At 35.8% G+C, this 14002-nt stretch overlaps 2 protein-coding genes across 17 annotated transcripts in view; both read left to right on the top strand.

The window, feature by feature from the left end:
• Positions 1-14002, top strand: part of LOC112036631 (uncharacterized) — a 32656-nt gene that overhangs the window by 10833 nt on the left and 7821 nt on the right. For 4 of the 16 annotated variants that reach the window (XR_010624790.1, XR_010624789.1, XM_065762981.1 and 1 more), the window contains 6 exons: positions 137-304; positions 387-536; positions 692-847; positions 960-1181; positions 1267-1407; positions 10457-12287. The exons of 1 other annotated variant lie outside the window; for it this stretch is intronic. Coding sequence is in view for 1 of the 15 variants with exons in the window: in XM_065762986.1 (XP_065619058.1) it covers positions 1103-1181; positions 1267-1394 (207 nt within the window). In the remaining 14 variants the exon portion in view is untranslated. Of the gene's footprint in view, position 1; positions 41-136; positions 305-386; positions 537-691; positions 848-959; positions 1182-1266; positions 1408-5053; positions 5142-5252; positions 5727-10456; positions 12288-14002 lie in introns of those variants that run through there. 11 more of the 16 variants (XR_010624797.1, XM_065762984.1, XR_010624793.1 and 8 more) reach the window with 10 other exon arrangements.
• LOC136063095 (uncharacterized) overlaps positions 11787-14002 on the top strand; it is an 8104-nt gene continuing 5888 nt past the window's right edge. The window contains exon 1 of the mRNA XM_065763002.1: positions 11787-13991. Coding sequence (XP_065619074.1) covers positions 11787-13991 — 2205 coding nt within the window. The remainder of the gene's footprint in view (positions 13992-14002) is intronic.

The raw sequence follows: 14002 nt of genomic DNA, 5'->3' as shown, positions 1-14002 counted from the left end.
TCTTTAGCCCCTTTGCACAGACAATTGATATGCTCACTAAGTGAGTGCTAATAGAAGTTTGACTGAAATCTATATATTTTATCTATTAATTGTGAATTCCACTGCATACTTGCTAACATGTTTAACATATTTATAGCTTCTCATAGATGGAGATCTCCACGTGTCATTGGTAATATACCTGAGCGACGAAGATGGCACAGTGCAACTCATTATTGTCAAAGTCTGTACATATTCGGTGTCAGTGGGAGATCTAGTGATAATAATGACGAGACATACTATAGAAATGTCTACAGGTTCCATACAGGTTATTTTTTAACATAACTGGTTACCGTTCAAAAAATAAAATTAGACACTGATCTTTTTTTGCTTTTTATCTTTACTTGTAGCTCGTTTCGTATGGAATCATATTGCTACATTTGGCAGTCTACCATCTCCTCGCAACAGCCATGTCTGTTCATATCAACTAGACAAGATGATTGTGGTTGGTGGTAAAGATGGGCATGATTCTTTTTGTTCCGATGTCTATGTGATGGAAGGTTATATAATTTTCTTTGTTGCCAAATTTAATTGCAATTGTGATTTTCTAAAAAAATTTCATCATATAAAACCTGTGATGCATAGCTTGGGGTTGTCAATTATGCGTTTTTTAGGAGCTTAATAATAAATTGAATTCTTGGGTTTGTTTCATCAGGTTTAACTTGGAGAGAGCGGCGAACTTCAGGACATTTGTTTCCCCCTTGAGCTGGTCATGCAGCTGTTAACTTTGGTGCCAATGGAACAAAGTTGTATATATTTGGGGGATATATGATTCAAATCCTATACAACGATGTCTATGTACTTGATATTGGTAAGTAAGAAATAAGCTGACAATATTAGTTGTGTTAATATATATATATATATATAAAATTGGTATGTTAGTGTATTTTTTATAATCCCAAAATTTTTTGCAACTGGTGCAGTTACCGGTGTATGGACAAATGCGATCATGACAGGTGCTAGGTCTTCAGCTAGAGCTTTTATGATTGGTGCCTCCTTGGATTTACAACGTTTTGATGCACACACCCCAGCTTGTTAATGCACATTTTGGTGGGACTTATGCCAGCTATATTATCAAGAGCTTTTTCCAGTTTCAAAGCTATCTGTCTCAGCTAGAGACACTTGTGTTGGACTTAAAGTTTCAGGTTAGTATGTAAAAATCCACTTTTCTGCTCCAAAGTACAAACAAAACAAGATGCTTATCCATTTTGTTGTGATTGAATTTTTCAGAAGTTAACCTGCTTTCCCAAATTGACCAAATCAAGGAATCTCAAGCAATTGGAATTGGTACTGTATCACCATGTGTTCTGCCTCCTCCTTTGCACAATCCTACTACGTGCATCTCCTTCATGAAATAGATTTAAAATTAAGGTGAATATTTTTACTTCTGAGAGCTTTAGTTGTGGATTTTATGATATTGTTTATTTTTGGGTAAATTTCACTTTTACCATCCTTGATTATTATTGATTTTGCAATCTTCCCCTAAGATAATGATTTGTGCATTTCACACCCCAATTTAAAGAAAAAAAAAGATTAGCAATTCACCCCTAAAGGAAAAATATGCCTAAATTACCCTCAACTGAAATAGTGGGATGGCAGTTTAGTACACTTGGCATGTCAACTGAAAATCAGAAATTTTATTTTCTTAGATTTCTAATTAAATCAATTAGATTTTTTTTTTTAACGCAAATGTCTGATGTACCATATGCCACATGTACTAAGCTGCCATGTCACCAGTTGTGTTAGGCATAGCTTTTGTATTATTTTTCCCTTGATTTATGGGGTAGGTTGATACAATTCTTTGAAATTAGGTGTTAATTGAAAATTTGATTTTCTGGAGGAGATTGCAAAAGGGGTGTGAGGAAGTATGGCTCTTTAGGGGGCAGTTGGGGGGTGAACCTTTGGACATTTATATTCAGAGGGGCTGGGAAAATTTTTCAAGGTTTATTGCTTTTGAAGTGGGAGATGGTACTAGATTTAGTTTTTAGAGTGATTTATGGTGTGTTGAATACAAGAGGAGAACCCTAAACAATATTAACATCTATGAGGTAAAAGACCTAAAAACTGCATTTATCTTTTGCTCCACATAATCCCAAGTGAGCTATTATCCTAGGGATCTCCCTTAAGGGGCATCAAACCTTACTGAGTGCTGAATTTCTTTTTTCTTACACTACCTAGGGTTTTCTTCCCTTTTTTATAGTTTTCCCCTGAATTAGCTGTTTTTGTATTGTTGTATGTTATTATTTGAATATGACTTGTGAACAAGGTAGGCCTATGAACTTTCTGTTAGGTTTGTATTGTCATGTATAATCAAATATAGCATACATGTAATAACTACCTAGATTGATACCCATGTGTAATGAGAAACCTGAAATCCAAGCACCTGAGCTGTTGCGCAGCAATCTGCCTGCACCAGCTAATCCAGGATCACCTAATGACCTGCCATCTGTATTTAATTTTATCAAAGGTTCTAGCAGAGCATTCCATTTTATAATCCTAGGGACTCCAATTTTAATATTCTTTGCAGGCAAACTAAAAAGAAAAATTTTGTAGCGTACTGAACTACTTTTTGTATGATCCGATGTTGAGAGCAAGATTGATTGTTAAAAATACGCTTGTTCCTAGCTAACCGTAAGCCTTATATTTGCTTTAGTTAAAAGCAATGCAACTCTCCCTAAATTGATGTCAAGTGATAACTATTGGTTTGAGCCAAATTTTTAGTAAGGATATTTAGGGTTAAAAGGGGTGTGAGGAAGTATGGCTCTTTTGGGGGCAGTTGGGGGGGGGGAACCTTTGGACATTTATATTCGGAGGGGCTGGGAAAAGTCTTAAAGGTTTATTGCTTTTGAAGTGGGAGATGGTACTAGATTTAGTTTTTAGAGTGATTTATGGTGTGTTGAATACAAGAGAAGTACCCTAAACAATATTAACATCTATGAGTTAAAAGATCTAGAACTGCATTTATCTTTTGCTTTACATAATCCCAAGCGAGCTGTTATCCTGGGGATCTCCCTTAAGGGGCATCAAACCCTACTGAGTGCTGACAATTTTTTTTTTTTTGTCTTACACAGTTACACTACCTAGGGTAGACCATTTCTTCCCATTTTTATAGTTTTTTACTGAATTAGCTAATATTGTATTGTTGTATGTTATGATTTCAATATGACTTGTGAACAAGGTAGGCCTATGAACTTTCTATTAGGAACTTTCTATTAGTTTTGTGTTATCATGTATAATCAAATATAGTATACATGTAATAACTATCTAGATTGATAGTTGGATGTGGGACATATTATTGTGCACTCTGAGTCTCTGACTCACTATTGGATTTGCTGCCCCTCTCTAACCAAGAAACAAACCATACAATATGTTCAAGTAATTTACTTTGAATCCAAACTGACCCTTAGTTCTTAGAAACCCAAGCAGAACCTGTTAGGTTGGGATGCCTGCAATTTGTTGTTGAGGTCCTCGTGTGTGTGTTTTAAATTTATAAAGGACTTGCTTTCTTTTCTTTTTGAATGTTAGTTGCATGGTTTCTTACAAACTATTCTCTTTCTCTGAAAATAGGTTGTGGCATGGGATAATCTCTACACTTAATTTGAACCCCTAAATGGAATAGTTGTATTATTATTTCTAAATTTTCTGTAGTTGCCATGAATAATACCATGTGTCCCTATCAAAGCATGACTTTCATGTTAGTTTCCACTTATTAAAATGCCACATTTTGTTCCACTAGATGTAGAGATACATTTGTGTGTTGAAAAAATTTAGGCTAAGGTGTAATTAATGCAAAGGCGCAATAAAACCATAATCTTACTTGAAAATTTTGTTTTCTTGCTTGTCTGTAAAATTGTGAGATAAATTGATTTCTTGTTTCTCTTTGTATCGGAAAAAAAGATGAAACTCTACCTTTTTATGGTTTTTTTGTTTCATTTTGCCTTTATTTTATTTTTTATTTTTGAATGCACCAAACAATCTAGAAACAAGTTATGATTTTGGGGATCCCCATTGAGGACTTCAGAACCTGCTGAGTCTTGACAACTTTATTTTATCTTATAGTGCCTAGGGTAGACTTAACCTTCCCACTTTGATGGCTTTTCCCTTTAGCAGGTTATATATTCTTACATAGGTTAACAAGATATATAAATTGTGAAAAAGATAGGCCTATGAACAATTTTTTTTATTTAATGTTTGTGTTAGCGTGTAATGTATACATGCAATAACGTCCAGTTGATGATTTGGATATGGGTCAAGCACTATCAGCACTCTGACCTTATGGTAAGGTTGAACATATTTGGTTTTCTTTCCCTTGATATGGTGGCAGTAACCAGTAGGTTGGCCAGAAAATTTCTCTGTTGAACCTATCTCTTCATAGCAATATGAGATTTGCTTTTAACTGACAGTAGAAGATGCTTTTGCTGCACTAAAGAACTGTCCATTTGGAAGGAATGGTGGAAAACTGTTTTTTAGTTTTAACTGCCATCCATCTTGCGTAGAATCTGGATTATTGTGGAATGCAGGAATTGAAATGGGAATGTTTTATCCCACTTGCACAGAATGTGGTATGTTGGGGTTACGCCTTTGCAGCTCATATAAATTGCTCATGTAGTCACTAAAATCCATAAGGAAGTTTCAATTTGAAATCCTTATAAATTTATTATGATGGCTTCTTGTTGTCAGAAAACCTCAACAATCTTAATCACTTTCTTTTTATGTTAATTTTTATGCTTGAAAAGAAAATGTATGATGCCAAGTGTTTTTGAATTTAATTGTATACCATTTTGGATTTGCACCTAAGAAGGATGTGTTAAGATAGGCTTGTAGTTTAGTGTGCAAGGAAATCAGGTACTTTGGTTTCAAAACATACCACTCCCCCAATGGGCCCTCGAGCCCACATGGGGGCCCAATTTTTGTAGGCAAGAAGTGGGCATGAGGCAGCATTGTTGATGCTCTAGCTGGACTTGTTTATTCTGTCTGTATTGCTTTTGATGTGGTAACCTTTTGTTATGTGCTGCAGCGATTTCTTTCACCTCTTTTAAATGGGACAACTAGATGGTTTATTCCCTATTACAAATCACTTCTTCATGTTAGGTTCATATTTTGGAGTGAGAGCACTATTCCCTTTTCTACTTATTATGAGTATTGATGGCTTATATTCTCTCTTTAACTTCCAGTATTTGAATAACCATGGGGTGCTAACCTTTTTTCTTATGCAGTTCTTTGACTTGGAGAAGCGTACAAAGAGAAAATGGAGATAAAAAGTCTGAAGGTAAACATAAATGCCTCAAGGTGGTTAAATTAATTGGCTTTGTTGGGTGTGGAGTTGATTTGGAGATTGCAAGGTACATATTGAGTCATACTTAGTCACTTGAAAAGATAATTATCAATCCCCACCATCTATTTATAGTGACATTTGAGGATACTGATGAGCATCTAAAGGCAAGAAGTCGTGCTAGGCAACACCTTGAACATAGATTACCTCCAGGAACACAATTAGTGGTACTCTAAATATGATCAACTTCTGATGGTGAGGTTGGGATGGTGCTTCTGAAGTGTGCTTTGTTTTTTGGTAGCGGCAATGGATTTTGAATCGTATCATGTGTATTATTATGTTATAGAGCCCAGTATTTTTTTTATATTATTTGGTTTTTATTTATTGTTATAATATGAGCTTCTTTCTTCTACTTTTATTTTTTTTTTTCCACAGTTGGGCAGAGAGCAATTTTTGTGTTAAAAGATATTATTTGCCCTAATGGATGTTGAAACCTTTTATCTACCCCAAGGTCCCCATTGTTGAACATTATTCTCGCCATACCTCCCCCATCCCAACAATCATCTTTCTGTTCAAGATTTTTAAATTTGGAATTCTTCTCCCTCTAGTTTGTTCCCTTTATTATAGTAAGGCTTATCCCAACCCATTCTTATATTTATCCCTAACTTTTATTTTGGCCATATGTCATGTCTGCAATTTCCATCGAAAAAGTAACAATAGGGACTAAATCGACGCTGCACTGCAAGGTTAGAGACCAAATTTGCACAATTGAAAAATTAGGGACCAAATTGAAATATGGTGTAAAGAATAAAAACAAAATACATGATTTACCTTAGAAAATATAAAAAATGTAAAAAAAAAAAAAAGTTAAAAAAAAATATTTTCCTATAAAGAGTTTCTAAAAATGTTTTTTAAACCAATACCCTTAAGGTATTTGTTAACTTTTGCCAATATATATGATCAATCTATATATGAGTGGTTGCAAGCTACAACTCACTTTCCACAAATCTCTACAATTCACATTCCACAAATCTCTAAGGAATATTTTGACCTTATAACTTTCAGGATGCGGTTCTCTTATTCTATACACCATGTGTAACAGGGTTACTTCCCTTTTGCACTTTCTTTCATGAATGAAATCCATTACTTATTTAAAAAAAAAAAAAAAAAGACGTTTGTTACATGCCACATTTTTTATTTGTGGAATAATTTATCAATAAAATAAATAAATATATATATATATATATATTTTTATTTTATATTTATATATATAGTTTAACACTTTACATGTATTATGTTTGAAAATTATTTAAATTTTAGTGAAACTATTTTAATCAGGTTATTAAATTTTGGGCAAAAATGCAAACGCACTCTAAGTTTCCCATAATTCATGTCCGAGGCTTCAGATTTGAGAGAGAGAGAGAGAGATTGAATTTTGTTGAATGAAAATTGAGAAAAACACAGAGAGAAAGAAATCCAGTTTAAATATTATGAATAGACCAAAACAACCCCATTTTAAGGGGAGTTAACGGATAAGTTTAACGGAAGAATAACAGAGGCCTTAATTGAACACTTTTGAAGCTTAGAAGACTAATTTAACGAAAGCAAGTTATAGGATTGAAATGAATTTTAGTGAAATTTAGAGAGTGGGTTTGGTATTCCAACCCAATTCAAAAGCCTTCCATCCTATTCAAAAACATACCAATGTATTTTCTATCACCAAAATACACTTTCTCTCTTCTAAACCAACCTATTTTAATATTGCACCCAACAACTTAACAAAAGATGCGACTTGTAGAGTGAGTGATTGTCTAAATTTGGTAAAGATGGTTTTGAGCTTCAAGGAGGATATGTATCATTGCATAATATAAAAGACTAAGAATTGATAGCTACTCTCTTGATCTAGAAAATGTTCAAGTAGATAACTAAAATTGTAGTATATATAGCATCATAGTTTTCGAACCCAAACCATTTAAAGAATCAAGAAAGGGAGATGTTAAGGTTTTTATGGTCAGGTCAAGGTTGAACCATAATGATGTCGTAATTGATTTGTAATTAAAAAAAAAAGGTATATTAAATTATAAATATTAGCAAATTGACTAAAAATATCTATAAAAAATTAAAACAGAATTTCAAATAAATTTTATGATATTATAAGGTTAAGACATAATCAGACAAACATTAAATAGCATAAAAATAATCGTCATAACAATCCTTTTATAGTTTTAAAAACAGACTGAACTGACTAGTTGAATCGGTTCAACTAGGAACTAGACACAAAATCGGACCAAAAAAAATAGAGAAAATTGTTAGTTCAACCTGTAAAAATGGAAAATCAGATCCATTTTTGGTTCTTTGACCGTTCCGGTTTTTAAAACCATGAATCCTTCAAGTAGAAATCATTTTAATAGATATAAAAATTCACTTTGAAATATTGAAGCAAATTCCAATGCAAAGGCGTTATTCTTAAATTACAAGTAAATTTATCAAAGAAATCAAACTTAATAATATTTAATAAAATGAGAGAGAGAGAGAGAGGGTAATAGAAAAATTGAAAAATTATAAATCACGTATATCTAAAATAAATATAATAATACTTCATAGTTGTTCCAAGGAACCTAAGTGGTGCGTTGGTTATAATAAAAGCCTTGATTCTTTAATAAGACATGAGGTCCCAGGTTCTAAAATAAATGCAACTCCTTGGCCTAGTTGAAATGGCTCACAGTGTGGACGGTTTTTCGGGTCAAACCCTGGTTGAAGAGGTTCTCTCAAATTATTTGAATGCCCAGTTTTCATATGTAAAGAAATGGATTCCATGACTGGTTCACGGTTAACCAATCGGACCGACTAGTGCGGTCTAGTTTGACAACTTGTTTTTTCTTTTTACAACTTTTTTTTTGTTGAGAAAGATCAACGCTGCTTATATTAAGAAACTACAAAATTAGAAATAAGGGAATTTAAAACACCTAGAGGAACAAACTCCATCTAAACTAAGAAAGGAGAAAAAGTCTAGCTCTCTTCGTTAGCATGAGTTACTATTGCCCTATCCTCCTAGTATGAGAGAAGGAATAGTTCACAAGTGAACCAGCAATAGAGTGGGTCATACCAACATTCAGAGTAAGAGCCTTGCAAACAATCTTAGAGTCTCCTTCAAATATAGAGTGGGTATTTCCAATTTCTATCACAAATTGTATTTGTATAGCATCACTATAATTCAGTTGTAATCCAAATTAAACAATTATACTTTTATATTGGAACAAAAAATTGATTTCATGTAAAAATAATGGCCGGTTCTAACATGTTAAAAATTGATTTCACGATGGTTAACCCAATCGGACTGGATCGAATAATTATATAATTTTGTCTCATGGTTTATATTAATTGCTAAGATTGTTAATTCATTCTAAGTAAAGTTTCAAGTCACCAAAATAACTATAGTTTCCATGATACTAGCAAAATAATTTCTTAATTTACATTAATTAATATATATTTTTAATAATTTACATTATTAAAATATTTTATTAACTTACATTAATTATTAGTATTTTTTATTTAGTAGTTAGGGAAAAGTGATTTCAACCTTGAAAAGTGCCACTTATTAAACTGAAAATTAAATTTTTAATATAATTTTAATCACAGAAAAGAAAAAAAAAAAAAAAAAAAAACTTAAAACCGAATCCAAATTGTAAAAGGAAGACCTGACACCTTAAAAGCCTAATCTAATCTAATAATCTTTGATCTTTCAACCTTCACTTTGCTGTTTATGGTGATCATTTTAGAAGTGATATTGATAGTTGGATCAGCTTTGCATTTCAAAAGAGAATCCAAACTGACTCATAATTCTTAGAAACCCATCTAGGACCTGTCTTGTCTTTTTAAATGTTTGTTATATAAAACTAAAAGTTGTGGGATGGGAATAATCTCTATTTATACTTGGTTTCAACCTCTAAATGAAGTTGTTATATTCTTATGTCAAAATTTTATGAAGTTGTCATGGCTAACACCTTTTGTCCGTATCAAGATATCACTCACATGTTAGTTTCTTCTTATTAAATTGCCACATATGTTCTGGTAGATGTAACAATGAACTTGTGAATTGAAAATATTTAGGCTAGCGTGTAATTAATGCAAAGGCACAATAAAACTTTAATCTTGCCTGAGAATTTTGTTTCCTTGTTTGTAAACTTGTAAGATAAATGGATTTCTTGTTTCTTTTTTTATTGGAAAAGATGAAACCTTGCTCTATTGTGGGTTTTTTTTTTTTTTTTTTAATGTATATTTTTTTTGAATTTACCTTTTTGCACTGCATAATCCAAAACAAGCTACTATGTTGGTAATATTGAGGGCTTCAGAATCTGCTGAGTGCTGATGATTTTATTTTGTATTACAATGCCTAGGGTAGACTTATTTTTCCACTATGATGGTTTGACCATGAATTAGGAGGTTATGTATTTTTTTTGTAGAATGACAGGATATATGACTTGTGAAGAAAGTAGGCCTATGATCTCTTTATTTGTTTGTCTTAGTTTGTACATGTGCAATAACATCTGGGTTGATGCTTGATATTGATAATTTGGATTTGGGTGAAGTATTATCAATCTGACATTATGGTAAGGTTGAACATAATCATGGCAGTATGAGTTTTGCTTCTACCTGCTAGCTGAAGGTGCTTTTGCTGTACTAAAGAGCTTTCCACAAGGAAAGAATAGTGGAAAGATTTTTTTAGGTTTAACTACTAGTTAAAGTAGCTAATCTCTTTACTTACATCCATCTTGCCTAGAATCTAGATTATTGTGGGAATGTGGTATCCCACATGCACAGAATGTGGTATGATGGGATTAGGCCTTTGTAGCTCATTTAGTCGCTAAGATCCCTTAAGGAAGTTTCAATTTGAAATCCTTATAAATTTATTATGATACTTAGGTTATTTAACCCGTGCATATTGGTTGGATTACATGTTGAAAGTGCTACAGCGATTTAACTTATTTTTCATGGGACAACTAGATGGCATATTGCCTAGTATTAGGTTCATGTTTTGGTTGATGATACCATTGCTTTTTATACTTGTGTTAGTATTGATTGTTTATACTCGCTCTTTGAGTTCTTGTCTTTGAACAACCATGTGATGTTTACCTTTCCCTTGTGCAGTTCGATGACTTAGGCAAGCCTACGAAAGAGAAAATGGAGGTAAAAAAGTCTAAACGACGACATAATTGCCTCGAGTTGGTTGATTTAATTGGCTTTGTTGGGTGTGGAGTTAATCTGGAGATTGCATCTTACATATTAAGTCATACTGTGTCACTTGAAAAGATAATTATCGATCCCCGCCATCCATATAGATGGACACCAAAGAATTTTGACAAGCATCTAGAGGCAAGAAGTCGTGCTTGGCAGCACCTTGAAACAAGATTACCTCTAGGAACACAATTAGTGGTACTATAAAAATTATCAACTTCTGATGGTAAGGTGGGGGTGGAGCTTTTGAAATGTGCTTGGGTTTTTGACATCTTCAAAGAGTGAGGAGTGAATGAGAAACCTCATATTGATTTTGAATTTGAGATGGATCTTGATATGTATCATGTGTATTATGAAAATATAAAGTTCAATAGTTATTTATGATGATGCTACAAAATTATTCCACCTTAAGTTGTCCATATGACTCGTCTACAGAATGAGAAGAAAGATAAGGAAAATGGGCATAGCCAAGTTATCTCGTCCCTTCTTGGGGGACGGACGAGTAATGTCTCGTCCGTAGTTCCTTTGGGGCGGACGAGGACTGTCTCGTCCACCACAGAGGACGGACGAGAAAATCATGATCTTGCCGTGGCTCGTCCACCCTTAATTAGGGATAGACGAGCCAAGCATCCTTAACCAAAAAGGATCGAAACCTCCATTTGCTCGTAAAGGGACATCGGTTCAGATGAAACGACGTCTAAGGAAGTTGTGGAAGTTACCTCCGATTTCGGCGAACTCCTAAACAATAGGAACGGTTATCAAAGCCAATAACCGTTCCACACACTATATAAACGTGATCCTGCGTAAAGGTAAAGGGATTCGAACATTTTTTATTTGAGTCTTAGAGAAGGAAGAAAACACTTTAGATATTTCTCCTCTCACTTCAAGCCTTCTAACTTCATCATCGGAGGGTTATAGGCCGGCCTCCACCGGTCTTCACTCTGATTGGTTTTGGTTTTACAGGACCTAGTTCTCCAAATTGACGAAGTCTGAAGATTTCCAACCCACTGATCTTCCAATAATATCAGTTGGCGCCGTCTGTGGGAAAGTTTATAGTTGTCGCTCTTGAACTTGTTTAGTTCTGCGAGTTCTTTCTCACAAGAAAGGGTTTGAGATGGTTCGGACTAGATCAAGGGCAACTAGCCCGGGTCCTCAATAGAGTAGGGATGCGTCGAGTAATCCCCACCGCGATCGACAATCTGCACCCAATGTGCAGGCCTCGCCTGTTCAACATATGCAGTCGATGGCGGCTGCGATGGCGGAGTTAACTCGCCAAAATCAGGAGTTACGGAGAGAAGTCAACTTAAGAAGGCAGACACATCAAGAGCAGGATGAAGAAGGGCCAACCCAGGACCAAGAGGGCAGGGAGAACTTTCATCGTGGGAGCCCATCAAGGGATACCACTTCACGAAGGGCATCTGACTTGAAGAGAGAGATGGATCAGATGAAGAAGGCTATGGACGAGATGAAGGAGAATATGAGGAGGGCAAATCCAGTGGAAGATTTGGTACATAGAACTGACTCTCCTTTTACGGCTTCCATCAATGGACATCCCCTACCACCGAAGTTTAAAATGCCTTCTTTGGATTCATACGATGAGAATCGGGATCCTTTTGATCACATTGCCACCTTCAAGACCACTATGCATCTGCAGGGTGTTCCGGATGAAATAATGTGCAGAGCCTTTCCCACCACTCTCAAGGGTCCGGCCAGAGTATGGTTCAGTAAACTACCCCCGAATTCGGTAAGTTCTTTTGGAGAATTAAGCAAGCTATTTGTTAATAACTTTATAGGGGGTCAGCGTCATAGACGATCTACTTCCAGTTTGTTAACGATAGAACAGGGGGAGAATGAAAGCTTGCGTTCCTTCATTACACGCTTCAATAGAGAAGCCTTGACCGTGGACGAGGTAGATGATAAGCTATTGTTGGCAGCCTTCCATAACGGAGTCAATTCAGATTTATTCATACATAAACTTTATGAGAAGGAACCTCAGTCTATGGCTGAACTCGTCCATTCAGCCCAAAACTTTATGAATGCAGAAGATGCTATTATAGCTAAGAAGAGGAAGAGGGCTGAAAGGATAGAATCAAATCCTTATCGTCAGTCCGACCAAGGTCCTCGTCCAAAGAAGGGACGAACGGAGGATAAGAAAGATCGAGAAAAGAGAGCAGGTCCGTCAACAAGGAATCAACACTACACTCCTTTAAGTGTGCCACTTGAGCAAGTCCTCATGCAAATCAAAGACGAACCTTCCTTAAAGTGGCCAGAGAAGATGAAGGGAGATCCCAATAAGCGCAATAGAAATAAGTATTGTCGCTTCCACAGAGATCATGGGCACGACACGGACGAGTGTTTTGATCTGAAACAGCAGATTGAGAATCTCATCAGACAAGGGAAGTTGAAAAATTTCCTAGGACGAGATCACAGTGACGAGAAACTAAAGGCCAAATTAGAAGAACCGTCACGGCCACCGCTTGGAGAAATAAGAATCATTCTGGGGGGAAATTCTGCAGGACAGTTGTCTAAGTCAAGGAAAGCCTACCTGAAAGCAGTGCAGAGTGTGCAGCTCTCTGGACGAACGCCAAGTGCAGGGACCATGGACGAGCAAGCGATTACCTTCACGGACGAGGATGCAAAGAAAGTCGTCCACCCTCACGATGATGCTATTGTTATCACTCTCCTTATTGCAGATTACAAGACAAGAAGAGTGTTGATAGATAATGGAAGTTCAGCCGATATCTTGTATTTTCCAGCTTTTCAGCAGATGAGACTGGGACGAGACTTACTCCGTCCAACAAGCTCCCCCCTAGTTGGTTTTGGTGGAATGAAGGTGCAACCTGTGGGTAGTATTTCATTACCAGTGACGGTGGGGGCGTTTCCGCAGCAAGTTACCATGGAAGTAAGTTTCCTCGTAGTTGATTGTTCGTCTTCTTACAATGCAATAATTGGGAGGCCAACCTTGAACAGATGGAAGGCAGTTACATCTACTTATCATTTGTCGGTCAAGTTCCCAACGGAACACGGGGTAGGCCAAGTACAAGGAGACCAATTAGCTGCAAGAGAGTGTTATCTGGCTATGCTAGCTGCAGACGAGGAGATTCAAGCAATGAATATCGAAGAAAGGAAAGTAGTGGCAGAACCCGTTGAAGCCTTGGAAGATATTCCTTTAGATGATGTTAACCCTGAGAGGTGTACCAGGGTTGGAGCAGATTTGGAAACAAAGATCAAGAAAGATCTCATTTGTTTTTTGAAAAGAAATAAAGATGTGTTTGCATGGAGTCATGAAGATATGCCGGGCATAGATCCCAGTGTTATTACCCACCGTCTAAGTGTATGCCCTTCCTCCAAGCCAGTGCGACAAAAGAAGAGGGTGTTCGCCCCAGAGAGAGACAATGCTGTCAAGGAGGAAGTTCAGAAGCTGATTACGGCAAAGTTCATTCGAGAGGTATACTATCC

Source organism: Quercus suber, unplaced genomic scaffold (genome assembly GCF_002906115.3).
Source record: "Quercus suber isolate HL8 unplaced genomic scaffold, Cork oak 2.0 scaffold_485, whole genome shotgun sequence".
Taxonomy (NCBI): Eukaryota; Viridiplantae; Streptophyta; class Magnoliopsida; order Fagales; family Fagaceae; genus Quercus; species Quercus suber.
This window is presented reverse-complemented; position numbering and strand designations above follow the sequence as displayed.